This window comes from Camponotus vicinus, unplaced genomic scaffold, assembly GCF_025532165.1.
Source record: "Camponotus vicinus isolate PSW18456_S1 unplaced genomic scaffold, iyCamVici1.0 SCAF_13, whole genome shotgun sequence".
Lineage (NCBI taxonomy): Eukaryota > Metazoa > Arthropoda > Insecta > Hymenoptera > Formicidae > Camponotus > Camponotus vicinus.
Genome location: NW_028141949.1, coordinates 9,892,852 through 9,906,703, shown reverse-complemented (window position 1 = coordinate 9,906,703; position 13,852 = coordinate 9,892,852). Strand labels below are relative to the sequence as shown.

General features: G+C 37.5%; 1 protein-coding gene and 1 pseudogene across 1 annotated transcript; one reads left to right on the top strand and one right to left on the bottom strand.

Moving 5' to 3' along the window:
* LOC145963943 (uncharacterized) overlaps window positions 1–13,852 on the top strand; it is a 32,708-nt pseudogene that overhangs the window by 577 nt on the left and 18,279 nt on the right.
* LOC145964573 (uncharacterized) lies at window positions 12,634–13,567 on the bottom strand. The gene has a single exon (XM_083087515.1). The coding sequence runs from the start codon at window positions 13,381–13,383 to the stop codon at window positions 12,634–12,636; it is 750 nt and encodes a 249-aa protein (XP_082943641.1). The 5' UTR covers window positions 13,384–13,567.

Genomic DNA, 13,852 nt, shown 5'->3' with positions numbered 1-13,852 from the left:
CATAAAAATAAAATAATAGCACATCAATAAAATTTTCTTGCAAAAAAAATATAATAGGCAGCAACTAGTGCGCCAACATATGAAAAGAGTGGCGAGGGTGCGCAAGCATAAGTCGAGAGTACTTAAACATTCCTGGTAATATATAAAAAAAATTTTTCCGAAAGTAAAGATATTCGTAGATATTTCCGGCCGATATAAATTTCATAAGGAAACACTAAAAGACTAGATTCCTAATTACAACAATAAAAGAAAAGATATTAATTTGAATATTAAGAAAATTTAGTAAAGTTCTGTAAAAGTTAAATTACATGAAATAAATCTTTAAAAGGTTCGATATTATCCCAAAGAGAAGTAAAGATTTCGACTTGGTTAATTTAATGGTTCTTCTATTAATTATTCTGATCGACTCTTCGTAAGGCAGCAAAGCGAAAAAAAAGAATTATTTTAACGAAAGAAATCTTTTAAATTAATTTCATCATAGTCTAGAAGCCTCTAGCGAAAAGGACAAATAATAGCTCGAATTACTTTCACTTTCACAATTCTCGACACAACCGACAGTTATTTTCAAAATCTTATTTGCTCGCGACCCTCAAATACAAGAGAAATACATGTTCAAATATAAGACACAAAGAAATATCACAACATTCAAAATTCAATATATCACAGTTGACCTTGTTATTCTCGAGTTCCTTCTTCCTTGTGCCAACGAATCACTAACGGAAAATTTTAAATCATGAGATGCCCTGTTTTTAGTGGGCGCCACGTTGGGCGCCAATTTGTGACCGTTAATTTATTAAGGGCTGATGGTATTACTTGGCCGATGATTTTGGCCTACGGCACACCTTCGGCGCGATCTTCTCATATAACAAAAAAAAAACGTTTCTCTCCAAAAGAATGTATGGGCGCCAGGTGCGGTCATCCGCACAGCTTTAATAAAATTTACCGTATCGGCCGTACACAAAAAAAATGCAAAGCTCTCAGAAAGATCGCGACGGACGCTCGACTAGCCCCGTCTCGAAATTGGCAGAGGGGCGGTCCGTTTTAATAATTCACAAGGAAGGATCGAGAATACAAGGTGGCTGCAAATAAAACATAATATTATAATAACAAGAATTAATATATTTAACATATGGATAAGTTTCAATGTCGGACAGATTCGCGTAGATGTAGAGCGATTTTATACAATTGATTATCGGATTATTAGCCGGCAGCGACGGGCCGGCATTCGAGCGCGATCACCGCGGTATCACGTGTCACGCGGCAGGAAGAAAGCGTAAAAGAAAAGTCCCGGAATTCCGCGCTAAACGAGACTTGTTCGAGTCTCGGCAGCTACGAACCCCAAATAACTTTTAATAACGAACACCGCGGTGTTGGCTCCTTTAATAACATCCGTCTGTCGTAAATGAAAAGAATTAAGTATAATAGTAGATCTACTCGCCGCCCGCGCGATTAACAGAACCGATTATACAGGGCGATCCTGAAAAACGTTATGTCTGTAAAATGACGTATTCCTGACACCATTCTAAGACAATTTTTCCTTTACCAAAATTTGATTTGAAGCGTAGTTTTTGAATTATTAAAGGAAGTAGTTAACGTATGACGGGTCGAATACAAGAGGCAGGCAAGGGTGGCGCGAATCACCGTCAGACGCGGGTGCTTACGCGGGGCGCCTGCTGCGATCAGCTGGTCGCTATACACATACAGACACACATGCGAACACATACATTCTCTCTCTGTCTGTCTGTCTGTCTCTCTCTCTCTCTCTCATACGCTCACTCACCTGTAATTTTTTTTTTTTTTTTACGAGAGAGGGGAAAATGCATTTTATGCATACCCACTGGTCGATCCAGTGAGTTATGTGGGACTCGAGTATCAAGTCGAATTACCAACTCGGTACTCCCTACCCACTAAATACCCCTCTCTTTTCACGAATTTCCTTTGACACACTGTCCCTCTAACTTCCCGAGATCTGTTTTCACACATAACGTCAAAAAATAGTTATCATTACCTTGTTCGATGACTTTTGATGTATTGCTGTAATTGCTTGAAGGAGAAATGAATTTTCCGATAGATCGTACGTTCTCAAATTTAACGTAGATATCACGTTGCAAAAGACAAGAAATCCACACTAAATTATTAACTGAAAGTTTTTCTTCTTTCATGAACTGTATTCTTTTATAAACTTTAACGTAATCACATTTATTTACTCACTCGATGAGACGAGAAATTTACTAATGACTCTATCACTAATCACTATTAATCACTGTCGAATAATAACTGTTGGCGATTAAAAATCACTCGATGAAAGAAACACGCGCGGACACGTTACTACACGACGCGACAATGCGACGATAATTATTCGGCGACTGCAAGCGGTTTTTTGTCATGGTAGGTTGCGGTAGGTTAATGTACTACTGGCGCTATCGAACGCGATCATGTATTCGATTGAAGAATGCGGTAAACACAATAAACATTTAACATATTAATATTATTATTATCATGAATGCGTGTGATATCCATACATCATATGATATCTATTTAAAAATTAATTAGATTAAATAAGTGTTTTTAAAATATTTATTACTTTTACTATTATCATATAAAATATTAATATTAAATATTTATTTAACTATTTTATCTATTTATTTATTTATTTATCTATTTCACCTATTTATTTTGAACTATTTATTATCAATGACCGATTTTCGATCATTGATCGCAGCAGGCGCCCCGCGTAAGCACCCGCGTCTGACGGTGAATCGCGCCACCCTTGCTTGCCTCTTGTATTCGACCCGTCATACGTTAACTACTTCCTTTAATAATTCAAAAACTACGCTTCAAATCAAATTTTAGTAAAAAAAAAATTGTCTTAGAATGGTGTCAGGAATACGTTATTTTACAGACATAACGTTTTTCAGGATCGCCCTGTAGATGCGAGTCGATTATACGAATCTACTGCATTAATGAAAGAATCGAGCGACAACGAACTTATAAAATATAGACAATTACATCAAAACGCGAACAATTATACACGATAATAAGGTATCGAACGATTCGAGTCTCGGAGATATGCGAACCGACGCCGCGACGCAGTTGCCGGTTATCGCAGTCGCCTATATGTGCGAGTTCGTCGTATCGAAAGTTTAACGGACAAAGATTTTCACAAAATCACAATAATCGCAACAAGAAAGACAATTAATTTGACTGTCGGCGCATACTCGGGAGAGAGGGCACTTAATTTTACTTGAGCTCGAACAAGACATGTCGGCCGGCCGCCATTCGTTAATGCGCAATTACCGAAAACATGAATTCGTCAGGAGAAAGGATTTTATGACGGCAGCAATTCGGCAGCGATCCTGTTCGAGCTACTTCTACCTGATATTCTAAACGATAAACGGCCTGATAGGGTCGACGCTCGTCTCACCGATGACTCCGTGAGGTCCTCGGCGCTCTCGGCATTCGCTTCGGTGTTACGTCCCGGGATGTCGCGGCTCTAAAAGAGAATTCGGACGTCGCGGGGCTCGATCGCTTTTTCGGGTCAAGCGAACCTATGCGGCTCTTCCCGGGGATACGTGCGATCTGAAGCGCTCGGAATTATTGTTCGGGCTCGGAGTCAGTGGACTCTTCGTCGGGGTACACGATAGGGATGACTATATTACCGTCTTGAGTTACTGGATGATTGGCAGGGTGTAGCCAATAGTCTAGAAGTCGCTCAGGGCACTCGGGGCATTCGTCGCTAATTCTGATGCTGCTTAATCTACTTCCACAGGAGTAACACCCGAATCCGATGGGTTCGCCAATTATAAGTCTATGTTTCGTCACGTAATTATACCGTAGACGCTCTTCAGCGGGCAGGGAATAATAACAGAATGCGCACAGAGCGGCTCTAGTTTGATTATTCGCGAAACCGCAAGCTTTCTGGCAAAAGCTCAGGGAGAGATCGGGGGTATTAAGGGGGGCCTGAGTGATCCGATCACGAAACACGCGGGATCGCATCGGGGAAGAGCGATTTTATCGGGTGAAATCCGATTTTCCAGGGATTTTCTTGAAAGTAGGTCTCGGTTGGGACTAAGTCCCTTTAACGCAGCGTCGGTTTAAAGGGATTCGGGAAAGTAGGTCACGGGGTAATTGGGTCAATTTATGTAGGTCACTGGGTCATCGCATTAAATCCCAAAATAAAATTAGGTCACTGGGTCAGTGGGTCATCGCGTTAAATCCCAAAATAAAAATTAGGTCACTGGGTCAGTGGGTCATCGCGTTAAATCCCAAAATAAAAATTAGGTCACTGGGTCATCGCGTTAAATCCCAAAATAAAAATTAGGTCACTGGGTCAGTGGGTCATCGCGTTAAATCCCAAAGTTGAAAATAGGTTAGTAGGTCGTTGCGTTAAATCCCAAGCGTCGGATTAAATCCCAATTCATAATTTCGTTAATTACAGCTTAAGGAGAGGACCGCGGTCATTTATCACTATGAATTCGAATTGTTGTTATTATTATTATTAATATTTGGCTATTATTCGCGGAATAGAGCCGGTATTCGCGGTAATTCGCGGAGATAAGGCCGGGGATTTAATACAGAGAGACTCGATTGACCACTGGAATGTACCGCGGCGCCGAAGGGTCGGGCTAAGATCGTAAAAGTGAAACCTTATACAAAAACACGATGGGCCTGGCAAAAAGTCGTGACTTGCACAAACAGGAATTTTCAACCGTCACCGTTCGACGGGTGTTCAATTACCGTTCAATTCCGTTCGATTACCGTTCAATTCCGTTCGATGACTGTTCATTTCCGTTCGATGATCGTTCAATTACCGTTCGACGACCGTTCAACGAGCGTTCGTTTCCGTTCGACGGGCGTTCGATGACCGTTCAATTCCGTTCGACGAGCGTTCGTTTGCGTTCGATGACCGTTCAATTACCGTTCGACGACCGTTCATTTCCGTTCGATGACCGTTCGTTTGCGTTCGACAGTCGTTCGTTTCCGTTCGATGACCGTTAAATTTTATATTTTATATGTTTTATATATTTTTTAAATTTTATATTTTTATTATAATTTTTAAATTTTAAATTTTATATTATTATATTATTATTTTATTAGACACACACACACACACACACACACACACACACAAAACACAAATTGTATAATACACGCACACATTTTAAAATAAATGTTATATTTAGTATTGAAAAGAAATGTATTTATTTACGCGCCTCTCCTTGCGTTCCCATCCCTTGCGTCTCTCTTGCGCTAGTTGTAAGTATAGCGATATCGTTCTCTCTCTCTTTCGTACGCGCTATCGTTCCAACAATAAGTCTCGCGTTAGTTGTAAGTCTCGCGATATCTTCGTTCTCGCTCGCACGCGTTATCTTAGCTATTATCGTTCTCTCTCGCACACGTTGTTCTCGCGATATTATAGTTCTCTTTCGTATGCGTTCTCTTCGCGCTATTATCGTTCTCTCTCATTCACAAGCTCGCCGCTATCACTCACTCACTTACCTTTGCGTCGACCTGCTCCCACCTATGTGGCATCTTACAATGCATCATCCTTGTCCCACGTTGACGCCATCCTTGTCGCACGTTGATGCCATCCTTGTCGCACTGTCCTCTTCACAAACACTTTACGCTATCCTTTTCCCACACGTAGCGCTATTCTTCTCACACTACCGTCTTCTTTCCGCGGATCCCCCCCTACCCGCGCGGACCCCCTCATCCATCGCTCGCGCCGCGGATCCCCCCTACCCCCGCGGACCCCTTCGTCCATCGCTCGCGCCGCGGATCCCCCTACCCGCGCGGACCCCCTCGTCCACCGGTCGCGCCGCGATCCCCCCTTCCCCGCATGTGACGTCATCATCCCCCGCGTGATGTCATCATCCCCCGCGTGACGTCATCATCCCCCGCGTGACGTCATCATCCCCGCGTGACGTCATCATCCCCGCACGTGACGTCATCATCCCCCGCATGTGATGTCATCATCCCCCGCACGTGACGTCATCATCCCCCGCACGTGACGTCATCATCCCCGCGTGACGTCATCACCCCCACCCCCGCGTGACGTCATCACCCCCCCCCGCGTTACGTCATCGCCCCCCCCGCGTGACGTCACCCCCCCGCCCGCGGTTCCCCCTCGCCCCTCACCCCCCCTCGGAGCCCCTGCGTTAGAACCGGCTTAGTCTTACTACTCTTATCTTAATACTTTTATGTACAAAATAATGAGAGGAATCAATTGGTGTAAAGAAAACACATAGTTGTTTTTAAGAAAAAATATGGAATTGTTAATTGCAAATTATATATTTTTTCTTCAAAACAACTATGTGTTTTCTTTACACCAGTTGATTCCTCTCATTATTTTGTACGTAAAAGTATTAAGGTAAGATAATCGAAAAATGAATATTTTACAAGATATTTTACGGTTTATGTAAAATGAAGAAATTAGTTCAAGCCTCATAACTCAAAAAGTACTTAACGAAAAGGTACTTAATTATAGTGTTTTGGAAAGCTCTCGAGATAAGCTACAAGAATATGCAATGACAAATAGTAGGTTCCATTTAAGAAATTGAAGGTGACCTTCATGTGACCTTCAAATAACTCTTCAAGGTCAAACCAATGATACCATCTTATGGTCCCCTCGAAACCATAAAACTTTTGTCTGAAACATTTTTCTCTAAAATGCTTTGTTTCCGAAATAATTGCGTGCGTTAATTAAAATGGCTCACCCTGTATATAGTAGTATATAATAAGTAGTATATAGTAGTATATAATAGTAATTAGTATAATAGTAGTTAGTACCATTTAATACCAGATGCGGTTTGCATGTACGCACTGGTTAAAATAATCCCAGAGGCGATTTATTCGTGAGCTGGTTGTAATATTTCATATCGATGCGGTTTGCATGTACGCATTAAAAAATAATCCCAGAGTCGATTTATTCGTGGGCTGGTTGTAATATTTTCTACCAGATGCGATTTGCATGTACGCACTGGTTAAAATAATCCCAGAGGCGATTTATTCGTGGGCTGGTTGTAATATTTTCTACCAGATGCGATTTGCATGTACGCATTGGTTAAAATAATCACAGAGGCGATTTATTCGTGGGCTGGTTGTAATATTTTCTACCAGATGCGATTTGCATGTACGCACTGGTTAAAATAATCCCAGAGGCGATTTATTCGTGAGCTGATTGTATAATACATATTATAATAAATACATATTAGATGCGGTTTTCATGTTCTAAAAAAAATTTATATTTTCAAAATATGTATTATATTACACAATAGTTTTAGTAACAAACTATTGTGCATTTAATAATATTAATTTAATTTTTACTAATAAATAAACAAAAGACCGCACTTTTACAGAGATTTTTTCTAGATATATAAATAAGTAATAAAATATACATATAATTATCACATAATACCTAATTTTTTTAATATTTTACAAAATACTAATCTTTATTTTTCTTTACAGGCGATTAAAACGCATGGAGCTTCAAAACATTAATGACTCCAGAAGCATTAAGAATATTAACGATGAATCTATCGATTTTAAAAAATCGGTAGAATTATTTCCCGATATGATAGATTCGAAAGTTAATATTCAAACAATGCTGTGTCAAGAGTCAAATAAAGGTATGTATAATGTAGAACAAGATACTGAACTTTGTAAAAATAACATAGATTCAAATGACTCCAAAAACATGGATATTAGCGATGAATCCATCGAGTTTAAAAAATCGGTAGAATCATTTCCCGATACGATGGATTCTAAAGCTAATAGTCAAATGCACTGCCAGGAGTCAAATACAGATATGTACAATGTAGAACAAAATGTCGAATTTTGCGAAGATAACAAAGATTTTGTTATCGAAAATAGGCCTCTGAATACGAATCGTATCCAAGAAAGATTGCCTGAAGGCCGCTGCATTGTCGACATTTCTTTTGTATGGAATGAAATCCATAGAACGTTCGATAATCATGCACAAGGAATAGAGTGCCAATTTAAAGATTGGAAACTCGTAAATTCTTGTCGCTATGGGTTGAAGTGTTACGTCCCCAGTTCCTCAGGACTGGTCTGGAAGTCTTACTTTCCCAGTTGGACGCAATTAATCTCTCAATTTGTTTTAGGGCAACCTGCTTGGCCGGCTATACCCTGGGACGCCGAGAGATTGAAGGTCTATTGTGCTTGGCAGAGAGGATTCTAGGTGGAGAGTGAATAAACGTTCATACTAAATTTTATAAGTTTATTTTGTTCAAAATATATTTTTTTCTTTTACAAATTTGAATATCCTTTTATTCCTCCCTCGGGTAACCGTACGATTCTGGTAGAAAGTAAGAATATTCGATGCTTATGTTTGAGACGGGTCTTTCTGGGGAAGCTAGGAAAATCTCTAAGGGCTCGAAGGGGTCTGGGTCTTCATATGCCACGGGGGAACAGCTAGGAGGACTATATAGGCTGTTTTCCTCGGGATAGTAGTTGTATAGGGGTACGGTGTCAAGATGTTGGAATGTCCCTGAGATGGAAGCAGTCTCTGGATCCTGACTCCAATCCACTGAAGGTCCGGGGATGGATGCCTGGTCGGAGTTTAACGAGATGGTTGAACAGTTGCTCCTATCTTCGGTAATTCCCTCTACTAGATTGGCGGGAGAATATTGATTATGTGGGAGTGGGATAATTTCGTGGCTTTCTTCCTCAATAGTGATTATGGGGATAGGTGACTGAGGTTCTAAGTCGATGATCTCGGGAACTGGTGCAATGATTTCATTCTCAAGAGTGATGATAGGGAAGAAGGTACGTCGCGTTTGCCTATTTCGTCTCACACGGCGTAGAATATTTCGACGGGTATCGAAGTTACCTTGTCTCACTCGGACCATCTATCGTTTAATTAACCAATTATAAACCTATCTATTTAGTATTTGAGTCTTTGGTGATTTTGAAGTCACTTACTTTTGCGTAAAGTTGAATTTAAGAATGCCCGATACCTGTTAATAAAAAAAAAGAAAAAGGAATTCTATATAAATGTTCAATTTGTAATTGTTATCCCGAGTATAGTCAGATAGATGTCCCCAAAGTTGATAGAAGTATAGACCGGCAGAAATAGAAAGATTAGTATCAGAGAGAAGAATGAGAGGTGTCACGGCCCGCTTTTAGGTGATCCCTGAAAGCGATACGCCCTCTGTGGACCTTGAAAACGTGCACCTAAACTACGAAGCCAAGGTGCACGAATGTTCTCAGAGGGTAACATATAAGGTGCACAATTTCTGGTTCTGTTCCGTGCTATGTGCACAAAATGTCGGTAGCACCAGTGCTGTATAGCAAGGTGCTCACGTATATCAAATAAATTTTAATATAAATGAGAAATGACGAATTTGCGATCCTCTCTCTCTCTCTCCCTCTCTCTCTCTCTCCATATATATATATATATTTTTTTTTTCTTTTTCTTTTTTTATTATATGAATGCAATGAGCAGCGACATATTGTTTAAGAACAATCATGTTTTCTTTACATTAACCGATTCCTCTTATTATTCTGTGCATAAAATTATTAAAGTAAAATAATTGAAAAATGAACATTTTATCAGATATTTTATAATTTATATAAATTTTGTCAACTTAAAGAATCAAATATCTCGTTAACTATTCAATGTGTGTGTGTGTGTGTGTGTGTGTGTGTGTGTGTGTGTGTGTGTAGCGTACACGGGAGTTATGTGAGCAAGCGAGAAGGTAATAAGAGAGAGCAAAATGGCAATAAGAGTGAGCGAGATAGCAATAGCACGAGCAACGAAGACTCGGAAATCGAGTGTTTCTTGCAGCCTGGCATACTATTTCTCTCTCGCTCGCTCCTATTACTATCTCGCTCGCTTCTGTTATTGTTTCACTCGCTCTTACGTACTCGTGTATTGTCATGCTCATCTCGTTATCAAATCTGCCGCTGGCAAGCGGCCGATGACAAATTGTGACAAATAAATAAATTAATTATTTTAAGATATATTTATAAGGGTAAGGGAGTAATTTTAATGGAATAATTAAAATTTTGCGATTAAAATAACATCAAACACGGTATCAATCGGATAAACGTAGTTAAATATATAATCAAAATTTTTATTATCAGACCAATTAAAAACGATCCGATTTACGTCGTGTTTGATATTATTTTAATCGCAAAAATCTCAATAATTCATTAAAATTACTTTCAAATAAATAAAATAAAAAATAGGAGTTTCAGTTTTTATCTTATAAGATGTTTACATTCGCGAGGAAGCCGAGTCCGCTTATCTTTACGACCTGTCAAGTGCGAGAGCGACAGCGAAACCGCGAGTCGAGAGCGAGCGAGACGACCTATCATCAAAGAATTCCGAAGTCTCTGACAATCGGCTTCTTCACTTCCTCTATCCATTCGCATTTACGAGATTATAAAGTAAAAACTGAAACTTTTATTTTTTATTTTATCGATATGAAAGTAATTTTAATGAATTATTGAGATTTTTGCGATTAAAATGATATCAAACACGACGTAAATCGGATAATTTTTAATTAGTCTGATAATAAAAATTTTGAATATATATTTAACTACATTTATCCGATTGATACCGTGTTTGATGTTATTTTAATCGCAAAATTTTCATTATCCCATTAAAATTACTCGCATACCCTTATAAATATATCTTAAAATGATTAACTTATTTATTTGTCACAATTTGTCATCGGCCGCTTGCCAGCGGCAGGCTTGATAACGAGATGAACATGACAGTATACGAGTACGTAAGAGCGAGTGAAACAATAACAGAAGTGAGCGAGATAGTAATAGGAGCGAGCGAGATAGTAATAGGAGCGAGCGAGATAGTAATAGGAGCGAGCGAGATAGTAATAGGAGCGAGCGAGAGAGAAATAGTATGCCAGGCTACAAAGACTCGATTTTCGAGTCTTCGTTGCTCGTTCTATCTCGCTCGCTCTTACTGCCATTTCGCTTCCTCTTATTACCTTCTCGCTTGCTCACATAACTCCCGCGTACACTATATATGTATATATACGTATATATATTCCGTGCTACGTGCACGAAATATCCGTAACACGAATTCTGTAACGTAAGGTGTTTATGTATATTAAATATATTTCTATGATAAATAAATAAGATAATAAAATTTATTTATCATATAAATATATTTAATGTACATAAACACCTTGCGTTAAAGAATTCGTGTTACGGATATTTCGTGCACATAGCACGGAACACATCAGAACTTGTTTTTTTTTTTTTTTTTTTTTTTTACATCGAGAAGGAGGAGAAAATGCGTTTACGCATCCTCTCTGGGCCGGCCCAGAGGGGTATGTGGGACTCCCGGAGTGATGAGTTCCGTAATACCCACTAAAAACTCCCCCAGCATATATATATATATATATATATATAATAATGAATATATATATATATAATTATTATTACAAATTTTATAAATTTATTTATATTATATGAAAGTGTAATACACACAAAAAAATTAATTTTTTTTAAGTGAAAATCCATTGCTAGAAACTTTTCTCTATTTACAATTAGCAGAAATATGATTTTGAACGTAGAACGCATTTTCAGAAAATGTTTTATAAAGAATGCAAAATAAAAATGAAGCTTTAATACATAAAATGTTGTATTTCTATTTGTATTGCCATTAATTAAGCATGACGTAAAAATCGCAATCACAGTTGAAACAATTGCATAAATCTTTGACTAACAGGACTTATCACGAGGAAATCTACATGATGTAGGTTTCCTTAAACTGAAAGTATCAGTATGTTTCTGTGACATCCCTTTTTTTGTTATATTTATGTTCAGGACGTCTATTGTTGCCAATGATTATGAAAATCAATCATATTTGTATGTATGTGTGTGTGTGTGTGATACATGTATGTATCTTATCTTTTAATTAAAATATCGTGTGACAATATTATACATACTTATTGTTAATTTAATGAGAACATAACAAAGTTAAGGCACTTCCTTAAATTTTTATTGCGGTTTGCATCTTATTAAGCATCATTAATAACAAGAAAATGCATGATTTCACAATTTCGTAGCATGATCACATTAAGATTACTTATTCCGTGATAAGACCTGCTAGTCTACGATTTATGCAATCGTTTCAACTGTGATTGCGATCTTCTACATGAAATTGAAAAAATCATGCTTTTTTTCTTATTATGAGACAGTTATACTCGCTGTAAGGTAATATGATTTACAAACATACATGACTCTATTGAGAATATTATGCAATATCATAGTACAATATAGCAAATATTTCTATCTATAATGACGAAACGATAGGATGCAACGAAACAATAATAAATTAAAGGAAGTATACTTTCATATTTTTTATAAAATTAATATATAGGAAATATTAAAATTTTATATTATTTATTAAATTTTTTGCGTTCTACGTTATTTTATTGTTTTTTACTGCTTACCTTTCCTCGCTTATATGTTGCTTTTTATTTCAACTTTGTTTTTTTTTCTTTTATAGTGCATTTATTTATTTGTATTTTGTTCTTCCATTCTATATATATTTTTATTCTTTATTCTTTATATTTTCTTAAAGAATGATGCTCAAAATGGTTTTCTTTTCTATGCTACAATCATTATTCTGATTTCTTATTTGTTTAACAAATTATTCATTTTCCTATGGATATAACCTCCTTTTACAGCACGATTATTATATCTTGTGCGAGAGTACAATTTTATTTTGATCATATATCTCAATGCTTGCAGCCGATGATTGTAACATGCATTATTTTTATCTAGCCATTCAGAATACTTTTTATTTGTTGTATTAATACATTCATTCGTTATTGTATCCAAAATTTGCTTTGATGCCCAATAATTTTGCCATACATGATTGAACGTCATTAATTGTGTTTGGACCACTTTTGTAAAAAGATCTGTCGGTCGTATTAATTTCGTTATTGTAGGAGCATCTTCGTCTGCATTTGGATATTCTCGATATTCTATATATATTTCATTTTCCATAACATTATCCATTGGCGTTTTCATCATGTAATTACGACAATTGTCGCACTTGGTTTTTGCAACGCTTTGACGTGCTATATATCCTGCAAAAAATGCAACAGCATTTTGATCATATATATTTAGTGGGTCAACATTTTCTGCATCTCTTATATTATCGAATTCTTCAAGAATTTGTGTGTCTTCCACAAATGAGTCATCTTCAGAATTGGCATCACATTGTGCGACGATACTTGCGTTCAATGAATCTTCTAGCATTTTAACAAGGTGGCTAGGTGAATTAATAAGAAATTCAGCTTTTGGGCATTGAACATTGCCTTTATTACTTGTTGGGATGTATCCCGTAGATATTATATGTCTCAGAGAGAGTCGGACCATTCTTGCTGTGGGATTGGGATTAAATCCTCCGCGTTGTCTTAATTTAGAAAATAAATGTTCAACCGAGTCTTGATTGCATAATCCTGTGGCAAGTTCAAATTTTTCATCTTGCCTTGTGAGTTCCTTATATGTTCCAAGAATGGCTTGTACAGTTAAACTTAAGCCTTTCAAACAAGGGATTTTCGACAATCTGTTTGGCGATAAAGACCATTTTGAGCACCATTCAACAAAATCTGTTAATAAAATTTCAATGTCAGGATTTTTGGCAGACAATGGTCGTTTTCCACCATATGTGATATTTAGACTATAAGAATTGCAAGCTTCTATTACTTTATTCAAATATTCTGTAAAATCAGCCGTTGCATCCCATGTATTTGTTTGTAATAGCTTTCCATGACCGGCAGTTCTTATTGCAGCTGCAAATGTATGACTAAATAATTGGAAAGCTCTTTTAACATTCATCGTCTCA

Coding starts and splice junctions, on each gene's coding strand:
- LOC145964573 (XM_083087515.1), bottom strand. CDS start 13,383: ATGGTCCGACTCTCTCTGAGACATATAATATCTACGGGATACATCCCA.